The 15,865-nt window shown below is 37.2% G+C and overlaps 1 protein-coding gene across 12 annotated transcripts in view; it reads right to left on the bottom strand.

Annotated features, from left to right (window-relative positions):
* DLGAP1 (DLG associated protein 1) overlaps positions 1–15,865 on the bottom strand; it is a 336,066-nt gene that overhangs the window by 161,413 nt on the left and 158,788 nt on the right. For all 12 annotated transcript variants that reach the window (XM_019665110.1, XM_019665109.1, XM_019665111.1 and 9 more), the window contains one exon: positions 10,664–10,907. In XM_019665110.1, coding sequence (XP_019520655.1) covers positions 10,664–10,907 — 244 coding nt within the window. The remainder of the gene's footprint in view (positions 1–10,663; positions 10,908–15,865) is intronic.

The raw sequence follows: 15,865 nt of genomic DNA, 5'->3' as shown, positions 1-15,865 counted from the left end.
AGCTGCCATCTGAATTTAACAAACACAAGGCAATTTCATAAACTATATAAACAGAGAATGTCTGGTATTAGTATTGTGTTTTAAAGACAAGTTGTGTTCTATTAAAGTTCAACTGTGACTTGATATGTCACTAAATTAATCTTAGATTATTTGTAGGACAATGGATACTGCTGCCCTTGAGAATTCTTCATCTTCACCTTTTTTTTTTTTTAAAGATTTTATTGGGAAATTGGGGGAGGGAACAGTGTTGGGGAATTGGGGAAGGGGAACAGTGTGTTTTTCCAGGAGCTATCAGCTCCAAGTCAAGTTGTTGTCCTTCAATCTCAGTTGTGGAGGGCACAGCTCAGCTCCAAGTCCAGTCATCGCTTTCAGTCTAGTTGTGTGGGGGGCGCAGCCCACCACCACATGCAGGAGTTGAACCAGCAACCTTGTTGTTAAGAGCATGTTCTCTAACTAGCTGAGCCATCCGGCCACCTGTTGGCAGCTCAGCTCGGGTGCAGCTGGGGCGCAGCTCACTGGCCTATGTGGGAATTGAACCAGCAACCCCGTTGCTCACAGCTTGCACTCTTAACCAACTGCACCACCTGGCTGCAGTTGGCCCCCATCTTCACCTTTTAATAAATCAAGATTGTTGAGTTTTTATTTTGAGCAGTTGGATATTTCTAAAGAGTATATAATTTAGCCCATAGATTGCAGAATGGTGAGAAATAATACTTGGACAGGATTGGAAAAGAAGATAATGGACTCTGACAGTGATAAAAGGCACTGTATACAGGATGCTGTACCTAGATGTAACTTTGGTGGTTTCCCATTTGTGTAAGTTGGATCGTGTTAGGTGGGGAATCTTAAATGTGGCAAGAATTATTTTTGTGTTTGACAGGCAGAAGGTGTCATGTAATAGAGATGAAACAGTGCCTGCCCACCCATGTCCTTTTCTAAGGAAACCACTCTGCTCAAACCCCCCATTGAAGGAGTTGTGGCTGTGGTGTCCCTGGAGTCCCAGAGGAGAGGGGAAAGAGAATAGGATGAAAGCGCAGTCATAGAACTAATGGGTGAAAATGACCCAAATTTGGGGAAAAACAAATAGACTTTTCTTCTTCTCTGAAAGTTTCTAAATTATGTTTGACATTCGAAGCAAAAAGCATAACATTGTATGATATCTTCCTCAATGTATGTGGAGAAAATATTTAAGATAATTATATTATAAATAGGTGAGGGCAAATGGAATTGAAGAGAGATGAGGTTTCTATACTTCATTCAAACTGGTAAATTGTGTACAACAGTAGATCTTTGTGGTGATGAAATAATTCTGTATCTTAATTGTAGTGGTGGTTGCAGGAATTTACACATGTGATAAAATATGAACTATTCATATACATTGTACCAAGGTAAGTTTCCTGGTTTTGATATTGTATTAAGGTTATCCAAGATGCAAATTAAACTTTGAGGGAAACTGGCTCAGAAAATGCAAGAGACTTCTTTGTTCTATCTTCGTAACTGCCAGTAAATTTATAATTATTTCTAAATGAAAAGTTAAAAATAAAAGATGATGGAGAGATGTTCCTTGAAAATGATAAAAGCAAACACTTAATGTCTCATTATGATTCTCTGGCCATAATCAACATTTTGGAAGAGAGAAATTTTTTCAGAAGAAAAGCAGTGGATGATATGGACTCACTGATTTTCTTAAGTTTAAAAAGTTAATTTTGGGGGAAAATATGTGATGGAATAAGACTATCAGATGGAAAGGAAATTCAAGGTTGGGATTTAAGAGAGGCAGGATGGTAATCTTACCCAGAAATTTAGGACAAGTTCTGTCTTGATCAGATCCCTCATCGGAGATACCTTTAAAGTATGAAATTGGCTAAGCAAAGTTAATTTTAATAGTACATATCCCTTTGTAGCCACAAAACCATAAAATATTTTAGGGATTAAAAACCAATTAAATTTTGACAGTTTGGCATATTTTCAGAGATAATTTAGACCGATAATTTTTTTTCTCTTTCTTACCCTTTCCTATTAATTATCTTGTTTGTTGGTGGAATTTGCTTGTTAGTAGGACACCAGCGGATGGCAAAGAAATCTTTCAAGTGTTAATAGTTACATGATCATTGATTCATCATTTATACAGAAGACTGTTTCTTATTTGCCAGTATAGTAAAATCACGTTACTATTCATTTTGGTCTTCTCTGTTTTTGAACAAGGACACTTGGCAGCAGGAAAAGGTTGTCCTGAACGCTTGACAGAAAGTCAATGGCAAAAGTATAGGGAGAAATGCAAAGGCCCGGGTCTTGGGTTGACCACCTGGAGCCACATAGCGCTGCTGCCAAGTGTCTGTGTAGGGTTGTCCAGCTGCCAGCATTAATTACATGTATGATTTTCAACTGCTATTACTTTGCTATATTTATTAAAGTTCAATATGAATTGGATCCAACACATCTGAACTATGAAAGCTTCTAAAAGTGGCAGTTTCTTTAAAATAAAACAGTGCCCATTGGAGGTATCACAAAGATAAAAAAGTGAATTTTTAGGTTCTATGTTGCCATGCCACTAATTTTTTTGAGAAATTTTCAATACAATAAATATTCACAATAAAGGAGTCTGATTTTCTAACTTGTGTTTTCTGGTTGATTTTTGTAACTGGGCTATGAATCCTCACATCTTTGCTTTACAACTTGATCAAGAGACCAGTCAAATCAGGATTAAATTATTGTAGTATTTTTTTACTTACTCCAAGGCAGAGACCTCTGATCATTTTATCAGCCACAAAACAGAATTTACCACCTGCTTAGTTTATATGCGAGTTGGCAAACATTCATTTTTCCATTCAGTGCTGCCTAACAACATTATAATTAGATCAAAGGATTAGACATTTGATCTTTTAAATCTGTTATAATGTTAAAATGACAAAGTGTAATATGAAACTTTAAACCCAAAGAGTATTTTCATTCTATAGGCTTTTTCTCTATTCATTTTAATTTCTCTCTATTTTTTCACCTCTTTAATTTCTCTTTAAACAGATATTCCACAGTTAGACAAGCCAACATGAAAAGCCATGTCAATAATATGTGAACAAAACAGTTTCTTTTTAAAAAAGGGATATTCAGAAATTGAAACACAGGTTTCAAACATAGCAGGAGCTAAATAAATATCTGTGGGAAGAAAGAATGAAAGAAAAGAGCTCCTAGGCTTCTCATAGTAGGCAGATTCGGATTAAATTATTTCAGCATATATCATACTTCACTCAGTATTTACTGATGGGTAAAGAGAAATTAAGAACCTGCTCTGTCACTTACTAGCTGTAGTGCCTTGGTCAAGTTGTATTAACTCTTTAAGCCTTAATCCCCCCCCCCCAACATCATTCCTAGTCAGGCACTACATAGGCCACCTTATAGAGTATTAGGATTACTTGAGATAATCTATGCAGCTGGTTCAAAATGCTTGTCAAAGAGTAAGTGCCCAAGGGTTAGCCATTATCATTATTAATAAACTAAGCTAGACTGAGAAATTTAAAATCAAAGCCAGGGTAGAGGCATTCTAATTTGTAATTTACATAGTACTTCCCTATTAATGATCCCATTTGAGTGTCATGACAACCCTAAACCCTAAAGCCTTGGGGACCCTTCACTGTTGGCCATGTGGCAACCCCTGCGATGGACAAAGGTGGACTTGTAGGCTGTCTACAGAGCACGACATCTTGAGGCTTGGCTCCATTCCCAAGAGGTGATTTATATACAGCAAAACAACTGGCGGAGGTGAAAGACTAAGATGTCCTTCAGACTTTATATTTTCTTCTATGTCTCTTAGGACTTTTGCATTTCATGACTTTATAATATTTCTATTAGAGTACAGAGGAATGTCACTTTGAGCACCTTAAATAAAAGAAGTTATAATAAAAATTCTTCCAAAAGTTATCACTATCAGTTTTCTCAGATATAAAAACCAAATTACTTCACAAGAGGCATAGGCTGTACCACAAATCTTAATATATATATATATATATATATATATATATATATATATATTTTATTGTTTGTTTGTTTGTTTGGTCTGAGAGCCTCCTTAGATGGAAGTAAGTGGTGGCCTCAAGTTCTATGTAGATATTTGGAGAAATTCAGGGAAGGGAACCTCATTAGCAGAGGGACAAGGAATCATTCCAGGCACTATCTGAATATTTAGTAATTGATCTTATCTTTTTAAAATTTATTTGTATTAAAAAAAAATATTGAGCAACTGCTATGTGACTGGCACTTGTATTGGGTACTGAGGATCCAGAAACGAATGCTCTGAGGCTGTGCAAGGACCATTTTATGTTTCTTCCCACCAGTCAGATCAGAAGCCTGAGGTCCCTGACTAGGAATGCTATGCGATCCTTTCTCTCTTTTTTCTTGCTCCCTCTGATTCCAGAATGATGTTTTGAGCACTGAATGTTCATCTAGTTACTACTTGATCTTATCTTGAATAGAAAAGAAAGGCTCTGTGTTCATAAACTTCTGACAGATGTCTGTCCCTTGGACTTCTGAAACTTTCTTTCCCTCATTGCTTTAGAAAAAGAACTTATTAATTAACTTAGTGCATGGTAGAAAAAAGTGAGCTTTCTCTAAATTCCAAGGGTACTCCAAAAATGGTCATTAATGCTGATAAGAGAAGCAGCATTATCATTTTATTTTACGCATGAAGAAAATGAAGTTCAGATTAACTTCATAATCATGCAATAAAAAATTTGTAGAGCTGGGACTCAAGCAAAGGGCTGTGACTGGGACGCCTGAGGTTTCATTCTGACTTTGTCTCTAGCTAGAGACCCACTACTTTGGGCCTTAGTTTTCTTACCTTAAAATGATTTTAGTGGCTTAGATCACAGGTGGCAACCTTTCTTAGTAAAGGGCCAGAGAGTAAATATTTTCGGCTTTCCAGGCCATATGGTCTCTGCAGCAACTACTCAAGTTTACTGTTAAAGAGTGAAAGCAGCCACAGACCATATGTAAACAAATGGGTATGACTTTGTACTAACAATCTTTGTTTACAAAAATAGGCATCAGGTTGGATTTAGCCCAGAGGCTGTTGTTTGCAAACCCCTACAGTAGATGATATAGAAGATTCTTCTACTGCTAATATTTTACAATTCAACTTGCTATAATCGCAATGCTATTTCCCTAGGAAAGTCACTTGATTTTTCAATCACCTTTCGCTTATGCAGTTTGTGAAGTACTTAAGTATTTTTCTATTGTTTGTTGCACCATTATTCACAACAGCCAAGATCTGGAAACAACCTCAGTGTCCATCAATGGATGAATGGATAAAGAAGATGTGGTATACAGTAAGTCCCTGACTTACGAACATTCAAGTTGCGAACTTTCACAGATATGACTGGATCTCGCAATTACGAACATTCATAGATGTGAACAAACCGCGGAAGTAGCTCACGTGTCTGCCGGACACTGTCACAGTTGTGCTGCTGTGTGCTTACTGTACAGTGCGATAGTGTGCAGTAGTACAGTGCTCAATCAGAGCCCAGGATGTCCAGAAGTAAGAGGAAAAGCAGTTGTGATGTGGAGGGGACTGCTAGGAAGCGCAAAGCAATAACCATGGAAACAAAAGTGAAAATAATTCAGAGATTGGACCGAGGCGAAAAGATGGTAGATGTCACTTGTTCTTATAACATGAATCGTTCAACCACTGGCTTTATATTTTATATTTGTGTCAAAGGTGTATAAGACTCACTTTGTCAGACTTACGAACGAATCTGACTTATGAACGTTCTCCTGGAACAGAACTCGTTCATAAGTCAGGGAATATAGAATGAAATACTATTTAGCCAGAGAAAGAAAGAAATCCTGCTAGTTTCCCCAACAAGGATGGACCTGGAGGGCATTATGCTGAGATAAGTCATACAAAGAAAGACAAATATGTACTTATATGTGGAATCTAAAAAAGCCGAACTCGTAGAAACAGAACAGAATGGTGCTTACTGAAGGCTGAGGGGTGTGGGAACTGGAAAGACGCTGGTCAAAGGGTACAAACTTGCGGTTAGAAGATGCATAAATTCTGGAGTTCTAATGTACAGCATAGTGATGATCGTCAACAATACTGTATCATATATTTCAAAGTTGCTAAAAGACTGGATCTTAAATTTCCTCATCCCAAAAGAGAAGTGATAATTAAGTGATGTGATGGACGTGTTAGCTAACACTATGGTGGTAGTTATATTACAATATATAAATATATCAAATCAACACAGTGTACACCTTAAACGTACACAAGGTTATATGTCAATTATATCACAATAAAAAAGTATTTTTCTGCTGCTTCTCTCTTTTCTTCCTCCATTATTGAATTCCTACGATGTGTATGGCAAATATAAATTATTACCTTAATGTTGATTCTACTCAAGATCTTATGTGTTTAGGGCTTTTTGTTTGGTTGGTTTTTGGCCTCAGATGAGCCACAGGGTAATTGCTTCTGCTATACTGAGCAAGACTTGAGTGAGTGGGGCAGAGCTGATAGCAATAGGAGGGTGTGTGAAATAGCATGGGAGAAATATGTCTCAATTTAGGAGAATATATGATCTCTCTTGTAGAAAAATCGAACTGTAAATACTACTGTCACCTTGTCCCCAAGCCAAACCCAAAGGGACAAACTAAGTTGACTCCTTGGATGGAAGACATTGGCTGCCTGCCCAGAGGGCACTGATCCTGGGCCCTCACTGCTCTTCCTGAGGCCTCTGTAAAGGACAGGAGGCCAGTTTGACCTCATCAACGTTTCAGAGCTTCCCCTACAAAGAAAACAATGGAACACGAACTTCAAGACAATAGTGTGGTGAGTAAACCTACTGAGTCTTTACAAAAGTGATATTGCTACATAAAGCTTCTTTGAAAAGCATGGAATTTCAAAGTGAAACTCTTTTTAAAATACCAGAGAATCATATATCATGATAGTTTGCCTATTTCTATAAGAGTATTATTTTTATTCAAATATTATACTGACTTTTAAAGTCACAAAAACCAATAAATGCTTATTTGAGAAATCTCCCTCCCTTCACACCACATGACCCTCCCACCTACGACTTTCTGGGTAGCCACTGTAAAAGTTGAGTTTGTGTCCTTTCTCACCACCTGTGTATCTGTATGAGTGTATCCACTGAGGATTATTATACAATGTTTTTACTTACTCAGGCTATTCATATCAGCAGATACAAGTCTGTCCAGCTACAATGGGTAATGCTTTCGACAGATCCTAGAAAACGCTCAAGATGGGAAGTAAAATGAAAACTCATCCTTAATCACATACACATGCAAATTGTATCTTCCATATGAGACAGGTTTAACCCAATACTCTGAAATGGAGGTTTGTGTATATTTCCGGCACCAAGTTCTGCTTTTACCTAAAATATTCAGAGAACTGAGTAAGGATGCCTGTTGTCCCACAGTCGTGAGGATAATTGCCCACTTTTGCATTTTACTTTCCTACAGTAGCTCTAATCCTAACCTAGTAATCGCAAGTGCCATGGTTTATAGAAAATGTTCAGTCTATTAGATGGAGAGGTAGCTGGGTGCTTGAAGCAGATTATAGGCTGAAAGAATACCATATTCTATCATAGTTATATAAACCAAAAGTTAATAAATCAAAAGAAGCATAACTATGCTTCAATCTTAAACTCAGTCCCCAATTTGCCCTGATTTGTTGAGAAAAGTCTCTGTTAATCCTCACTCATGGTGCCTGCTAGGGGATAATTAGGGCCACTTAGAACACAGTCCCACATGGCATCAGACACTTTTTGTGGACTTTTGTCTGTGGTCTCATTTTGCTAATATGAAGAATGGACAAGGCTGGAAGAGAAAAGCTTAATAGTATATTCTGTGGAAAATCTGAACAAATAAAATAAGCTGACACAAAAAGCAAAGACTTAGAATGTGGGTTGTTTGGCAAGGGGGGAGCTAATAACTGCATTGGAAAAAATGAAGAATTTTTTTCAGGAAAAGGAAAGTTTAGGAAAATGGATTGTGTTGTGAGTATCCAAGAATAATGAGCAAAAGAAGAGAAGCAAAAGGAAAAAATCTATGTTATAGCATACAAATGCAGATGTAAATTTGACCTGTGTAGGTGGGGGAAATGGTTAAATTAGAGCAAAGTAATTTACTGATTTCCACAGGTGAGTGCATTCTTTCAAAAATTAGTAAGTCCTGTAAGAAAGTAGATTTTCTGTGTTTTCTGCAGGAGCTTGTATTTGATTGAATATCAGAAGGAAACCAGTAGAAGAAAATTAATATAATAGTACTGAGATTGTGTGAGAGAGAAAAGGAAAAGGAAAATGTGAGAGAGAGAGAGAGTGTGTGTGTGTGTGTGTGTGAGAGAGAGAGAGAGAGAAAGAGAGAGAGAGAGAGAGAGAGAGAGAGAGAGAGAGGGAGAGAGAGAGAGAAAAGCAGGAGTAATGGAGGGTAGAACGAAGGACACAGACCTTATATATCATAAAATAATGGCTTTTTAAAAAAGGACAAATTCTATAGCATAGAAAAACTGTGAAAGGTGATGTTAGCATTCTTAAGGTTATACTTCTAAATATCTGATGGGCTTATTTACAATCTATTGGAATGGTTTATAACTCCTTAAATTGTTTACTTTTCCATGAATGTAAAGATGATATATCTTAAGGTTTAGTTTGATATAAAGGTAAGCACTGTGCATGAATCTGATATTTTTGGCTTCACCACTCCAAGGGCAAGTCACATCTTCCTGCCTCTCACGCCCCTGCAGCTGCAGCCAAGCCTGCCACCTTCCCACTCAAGAAGCTGCAGGTGGACATGGACCAGTACTTAGGATGAGACACACAGAGCCTAAGAAGAGCAGATACAACCACCTCCATGGTGTTTCAGAGGGCCTCCAGCTAAAGGCCCTCTGATTTAATTTAGATTCTAAGTGGAACAACACAGTTTACCCTCCCAGGCCCCTCATCTCCTCTGATAGGTTTGTCAGGTTTAGCAAGTACTACAAACACCACAAATAATTTTGTAGTATAAAAGTATGTCCCATGCAATATTTGGAATATACTTAAACTACAATATTATTAACTTGATCAGAAATTCAAGTTTAAGTGGCAACCTGGATTTTATCTGGCAACACTGTTGTTTCAACTCTGGGAACCTCCAGGGATGCAGGTGTTTGGAGTGAAGGACAGGGGACAAGAATTTTTGTAGGAAGTAGAAGTACATTGTCTCTCAAATAAAAAACCCACAAAATCCTCTGAAAAGTGAGGGGGGGGAGCCATTCTGGAGTCTCTTGCCACTTGATCATAACACTGCACGCTGAGACGGGGGGGAGCAAGCCAGTGCCTTTTCCTTCCCTTGGTACTTCTGGGCAAGGATCTGCATTTTGTGTATTTAAGGAGTGATTTCAGTACAGAACAGCAGCTGGCAGGCGATGAGATTGTTATAGTGAGGAATGGAACAGACATTGGGAAAGTCTTGTGTGTGGGGTAGGGGTGATGAAAATGGGAAAACACCTAAAGACACAGTGATACGCTACAGGCACAGGGCAGACCTTCGAACTACACTGACGGCATGAATGTAAACACATACATAAATATGCCCATGGATGATGTTTTTAAAAAATATTTTTTTTCATTTCATATATCAGTCTGATTTAATGTATTAATCCCACCTGTGGCTCTTATAGAATTTCCTAGTGAGCAAGAATGCACATCCACTATCTCTGCTTGGAGATAGCTAGCCAGGGTAGGGTTGCTGAGCTCCCTGTAGAGACAGTGCCACGTCTAGAGCATCTCTTTCCCTAATCCTGACATCTCCATTTGCATTGGTCAAGAACGAACTCCTGATGTTTAACCTCTAATGTTTTTTTACAAGATATATATATACACACACACATTGTTGTACGTAACTCATGGCTACCTTCCTATGCCGGTTCCAGTGCCATGGAAACCATTTAAGCTCTCCTATGCTTCTCTGCCAAAATCTACTGACAAAAATACAGTTTAATGGCATAAAACTAAATTCAGTTTACAGGGAAAAGGAGGTGCTCCCTACATATGACAGAAGGCTTTAAAATAAGTAAATTTCCTTTTCATTATAATGAAAGAAAGCTCATTAAATGTCCAATCACTTTACTGGATCATCTATTTCTTCCTTCTTGTTTTCTCACAGTGATATTTCAGGTCTTTTGTGATAGTCATTTTGTGGATATGTTGGAATTAAAAAAGCATCCCACCTCTGTGATGCTCAACAGAGTGTGTGATTCATTTAGGGGGTCACACCCCTAAAGGGCAAAGCCTGACTATGGAGAGTAGGAGTTGGTTGGGATGACTTTGCTGGCTCCTAGGATGCTGTGTGGGGATCTTGGAAAGACCTATCTCCTGTGCTGTCCCTCCTGGTCCTGTAGTTGCAATTTCCTCTGTTGAAACCAGAGATGGTGATGGAGAGATAAGGGGATATATCAATGTGGCCCGAGGCTGGGGAAAGAAGCAGGCAGGGAAGCAAAGCCATTGCTTTGTAGGGCGTGGGTGCTATTTTGTTACTGGTGACTACGTGTGATTATAGCAAGGGCACAACGTAGTCTTACAGCACAGTAGGGCTGCAGCCCGGGCGCAGAGGCCAGGCTTCCGGTGGCACGGCATCACGGAGGACCTGGGGGACAGCCTCTCTGCTCACTCACCGGTGCTGCTCTGAATGGTCCTCACGGTGGTGGTGGTGGTGCGCGGAGGGGAGGAGGACCTCAGGGACACGCAGTCGTCGTCCTGGGAGCAGCCCTTCTCGATGGCCCTCACGTAGCTGTGGCTCCGCATGCGGAAGCAGCCCGGCATGGGCAGATCCAGGGCTTCCACCGCCTGCGACTCCAGTTCGCTGAACACCGATTCGCACACAGACTCGAATTGCCCGTTCACTTCCATCTCACTCACCTGCGGACAGACAGAGGCAGGGTGCTGTCACACCGCGCGCCTCCTCCCGGTGGAGAAGCATATTCCTTTCAAGCATCTCCAAACCTCAACCCCACAGAAGAAAGCAGCATTAGATGACATTAAACTCCAATGCCTTTTCTTTCCTCTACGTTACAGACTGTAATTGAATGACATCTAGTTTATACTCCCAGTCGATTAAGATCTAAAGAAAAAGAGCTTTGTTTTTAGTATGCAAGAAGTGTGGGGTTTGGGAAATCTTATTCCGATGCATGCCCAGGTGCTAATTCTCCTGATTTATAAACACAAACCTAGGGAAAAATTTTATTGGACCATGGTCAGAGTTCGTGTATTTCAATGGAACCGTTTTTAGCACAATTTTAGAAGCTAGTATTTTTATTGTGCCTTTGGAAATAACTAGTTTATCAAATAATTTTTGTTGACCGAAGCTTAATTTAGTGCAGAGTATAAAAACAGGCCTTATATTTTCTGGCAAGATACTCATTTTCTGCACAAAAGCAGACCAAACCTAGATATCTCAAAATCCTGAAAAGCCCTATCAAGATTTTCAACTATCTATATACTATCTAAAGGTTTCACTCTTCTTTTTAAAAAGCTGATATAGCCCACAAATTGTTAATAAACGCATTTTAAAAATCTTCCAAGTGAGGACTCTTCTTTTTTGAGGAATCAGTTTTTATTTATTTACATCTCCCTGTATATAACTTACATTGGGTTTCAGCACCACCTAAATAAATAAATAAATAAATAAATAAATAAATAAATAAATAATAAGCAAGCTAATCAGGTACTCCAATTTCTCAATTTGTAGAGAAGTGGGAGCATTCTTCAATTTTTTGTTACCTTTCAGAACTTCATATGTCTAATTTCCCTAACATCAAATTCATGAGTAATTGAGAATTTAACAAATTATCCCACAATTAAGCTAAGAACACATACTGAAAACTGAAAATTATTACAATTTTTGACTGTCCCCTCATTTAGTGTTATCTGGAGGTGCATTCTGATAGTGGCTCAGTTCTTTAAACTTCAGATAAAAGTGACTAATTTCCTTAAGGCATATCAAGTAGAAAAGAGAAATGGGTTTCTCAATAATAATTCTTTGTAGTTTAAAATGGTGTTTTCACATACTTTAACCTAATCTGATAGAATCCCTGCACATTTTCAAGGCTAATAATTACATATATTCATATTAAAAATTACATATATTATCTATATCCTTGTTTTTTAAGCATTATTTGGAGGTGTTTTTAGGGGTAAAGGGACATGATATTTGCAACTAATTGTTGGGGTATTGGGGGAAGCAAATGAGTCAAAGTCTTAAAAATCTGTGAATATGAGTCTGGGTCAAAGATGTACAGGAATTCTTTGTATTTTACATGCAACTCTTATGTAAGTTTGAATCATAAAATAAAAGAATGGTGTAGGTCAAAAGGCACAGCTAAATTGAGGTATTATCACTAAGCACAATAACTGTCTAATCACACTTAATTTTAAAATGATGTCAACATTCAACATGTTGTCAGACAAAATATGTCTGTGGCTTTCTAGTTTGCCATTCCAGATAAAAATATTTAATATTTGAACATAAAATAAATTAATACATAAATTAAGGTAATTTGGAAATGATAGTTATTTTACCAAATATTTAAAAAAATATGTGACTTTCTAAAATGTTTTTTCTCAAGCCTTACTTTTAAAAGTCCTCATTCTAGGACATAACCCTAGTAAACATCTATGCACCCAACATAGGAGCTCCAAAATGTATAAAACAGATACTGACAGACATAAAGACAGAGATCAACAGTAACACTATCATAGTAGGGGACTTCAACACCCCATTGTAACCAATGGACAGATCCTCCAGACAGAAAATCAATACGGAAACTGTGGTCTTAAATGACACTTTAGACCAGCTAGATTTAATAAATATTTTTAGAGCATTTCACCCCAAAGCAGCAGGATATACATTCTTCTCAAGTGCACATAGAACATTTTCCAAGATGGACCACATATTAGGACACAAAACAAGTCTCAATAAATTTAAGAAAATTAAAATCATATCAAGTGTCTTCTCCAGTCACAATGCTATGAAACTAGAAATCAATTATAAGAAGAAATCCAGAAAGCACACAAATACATGGAGCCTGAATAACATACTACTAAATAGTGAGTGGGTCAAAAATGAGATCAAGGAAAAAAAATCAAAAGACACCTCGAGACAAATGAAAATAAAAACACAATGATCCAAAATCTATGGGATGCAGTGAAAGCATCTTAAGAGGGAAATTCATAGCAATGCAGGCCTATCTAATAAAAAACAAAAAACAGTCTCAAATCAACAGACTATCTTTATACCTAAGAAAACTGGAAAAAGAACAGCAAAACAAGCCCAAAGGGAGTACAAGGAAGGAAATAATAAAGACCAAAGCAGAAATAAATGAAATAGAGACCAAAAAAAAATACAAAAGATCAATGAAACCAGAGCTGGTTTTTTGAAAAGATAAACAAAATTGACAAACCCTTAGCCAGACTCACCAAGAAAAAGAGAGAGAGAGGACCCAAATTAATAAAATCAGAAATGAAAGAGGTGAAGTGACAACAGATACCACAAAAATACAGAAAATTTTAAAACAATACTACGGCCACCCAGAGGCTGGCGACCCATCGGCCTCACCCGGGAAGAGCGCAATGATAATACCAACATGGGCCAGTGAAACGACGTCCTCCACAACTAGACTGAAGAACACAAGGACAGCAACTTGTTTGTTCCCCTTCCCCCGATTCCCCAACACTGTTCCCCTCTCCCAATTCCCCAATAAAATCTTTAAAAAAAACCAAAAAACCCCCAATACTACAAGCAACTATATGCCAACAAATTTGACAACTTGAAAGAAATGGATAAATTCCTAGAAGCATACAATCTACCAAGTCTGAACCAAGAAGAAACAGAAACTCTGAACAGACTGATTGCTACCAAAGAAATTGAATTAGTAATCAACAAACTTTCAACAAACAGAAGTCCTGGACCAGATGGCTTCACAGGTGCATTTTACAAAACATTCAAAAAATAATTAATACCTATTCTCCTAAAACTATTCCAAAAAGTACAGAAGGAGGGAAAGCTCCCAAGCACATTTTATGAGACCACTATTACTCTGATCCCAAAATCAGACAAAGATATTACAAAAAAAGAAAAATACAGGCTGATATCCCTAATGGACATGGATGCAAAAATCTTCAACAAAATACTAGCAAGCTGAATTCAGCATTACATTAAAAAGATCATACACCACAATCAAGTGGGATTCATTCCTGGTATGCAAGGTTGGTTCAACATCTGCAAATCTATTAACATAATATATCACATTAACAAAATGAAAAATGAAAATCATATGATCTTTTCAATAGATGCAGAAAAAGCATTTGACAAAATCCAGAAGCCATTTATGATAAAAACTCTTAGCAAAGTGGGACTAGAGGGATCCTATCTCAGCATAACAAAGGCCATATAAGATAAGCCCACAGCAAACATCATACTCAATGGGGAAAAGCTAAAATCATTCCCCTTTACATCAGGAACAAGACAAGGTTGTCCACTTTCTCCACTTTCATTCAACATAGTCCTGGAAGTTCTAGCCACAGCCATCAGACAAGAAAAAGAAATAAAAGGCATCCAAATTGGAAAGGAGGAATAAAATTGTCATTATATGCAGACGACATGATACTATATATAGAGAACCCCAAAGACTCCACCAAAAAACTGTTAGAACTGATAAATGAATTTAGTAAAGTAACAGGAAGCAAAATTAATATTCAGAAATCAGTTGCATTTGTATACACCAATAATAAACAATTAGAAGAAGAAATCAGGAAATCAATCTCATTTACAATTACTTCAAAAACAATAAAATATCTAGGAATAAATTTAACCAAAGAAGTAAAAGACCTGTACTAAGAAAATTATAAGACACTGAAGAGAGAAATCAAAGAAGATACAAATAAATGGGAATACATACCATGTTCATGGATAGGAAGAATTAATATAGTTAAAATGTCAATACTACCTAAGGCAATATATAGATTCAATGCAATTCCTATCAATCTACCAAGGATATTTTTCTCATAAATAGAACATAGAATCCTAAAATTTATATGGAACCATGAAAGATCCCGAATAGCCATAGCAATCTTGAGAAATAAGAACAAAGTTGGAGCCTTCACACTACCCAACATCAAATCATACTACAAGGCTACAGTAATCAAAACAACATGGTACTGCCATAAAAACAGACACATAGATCAATGGAACAGACTAGAGAGCCCAGAAATAAATCAATCCATATATGGTCATTAATTTATGACAATGGAAGCAAGAATTTACATGGGAGTAAAGATAGTTTATTTAATAAATGGTGCTAGGAAAATTTGACACATGCAAAAAAATGAAAATGGACTACATACTTACATCATATATGAGAACAAATTCAAAATGCATTAAAGACTTAAATGTAAGACCTGAAACCATAAAACTCCTAGAAGCAAACATAGGGAGTAAATCTGCAGACATTACCCTCAATAATATTTTTACTGACATATCCCCTCAGGCAAAGGAAATAAAAGAAAAAATAAACATATGGGATTACATCTAACTTAAAAGTTTTTTCACAGCAAAGGAAATCATCAATAAAACAAAAAGGCAGCCTTCTGAATGGGAGAAGATATTTGCCAAAGATATATCTGATACAGGGTTAATATCCAAAATTTATAAAACACATGCAACTCAACACCAGAAAAACAAACAACCCAATTAAAAAATGGGCAGAGGATATGAAGAGGCATTTCTCTAAAGAGGACCTACAGATGGCCAACAGGCATATGAAAACATGTTCAACCTCACTAATCATTAGAGAAATGCAAATAAAAACCACAATGAGATA

The sequence above is a fragment of the Hipposideros armiger genome, unplaced genomic scaffold (assembly GCF_001890085.2).
Source record: "Hipposideros armiger isolate ML-2016 unplaced genomic scaffold, ASM189008v1 scaffold_433, whole genome shotgun sequence".
Taxonomy (NCBI): Eukaryota; Metazoa; Chordata; class Mammalia; order Chiroptera; family Hipposideridae; genus Hipposideros; species Hipposideros armiger.
This window is presented reverse-complemented; position numbering and strand designations above follow the sequence as displayed.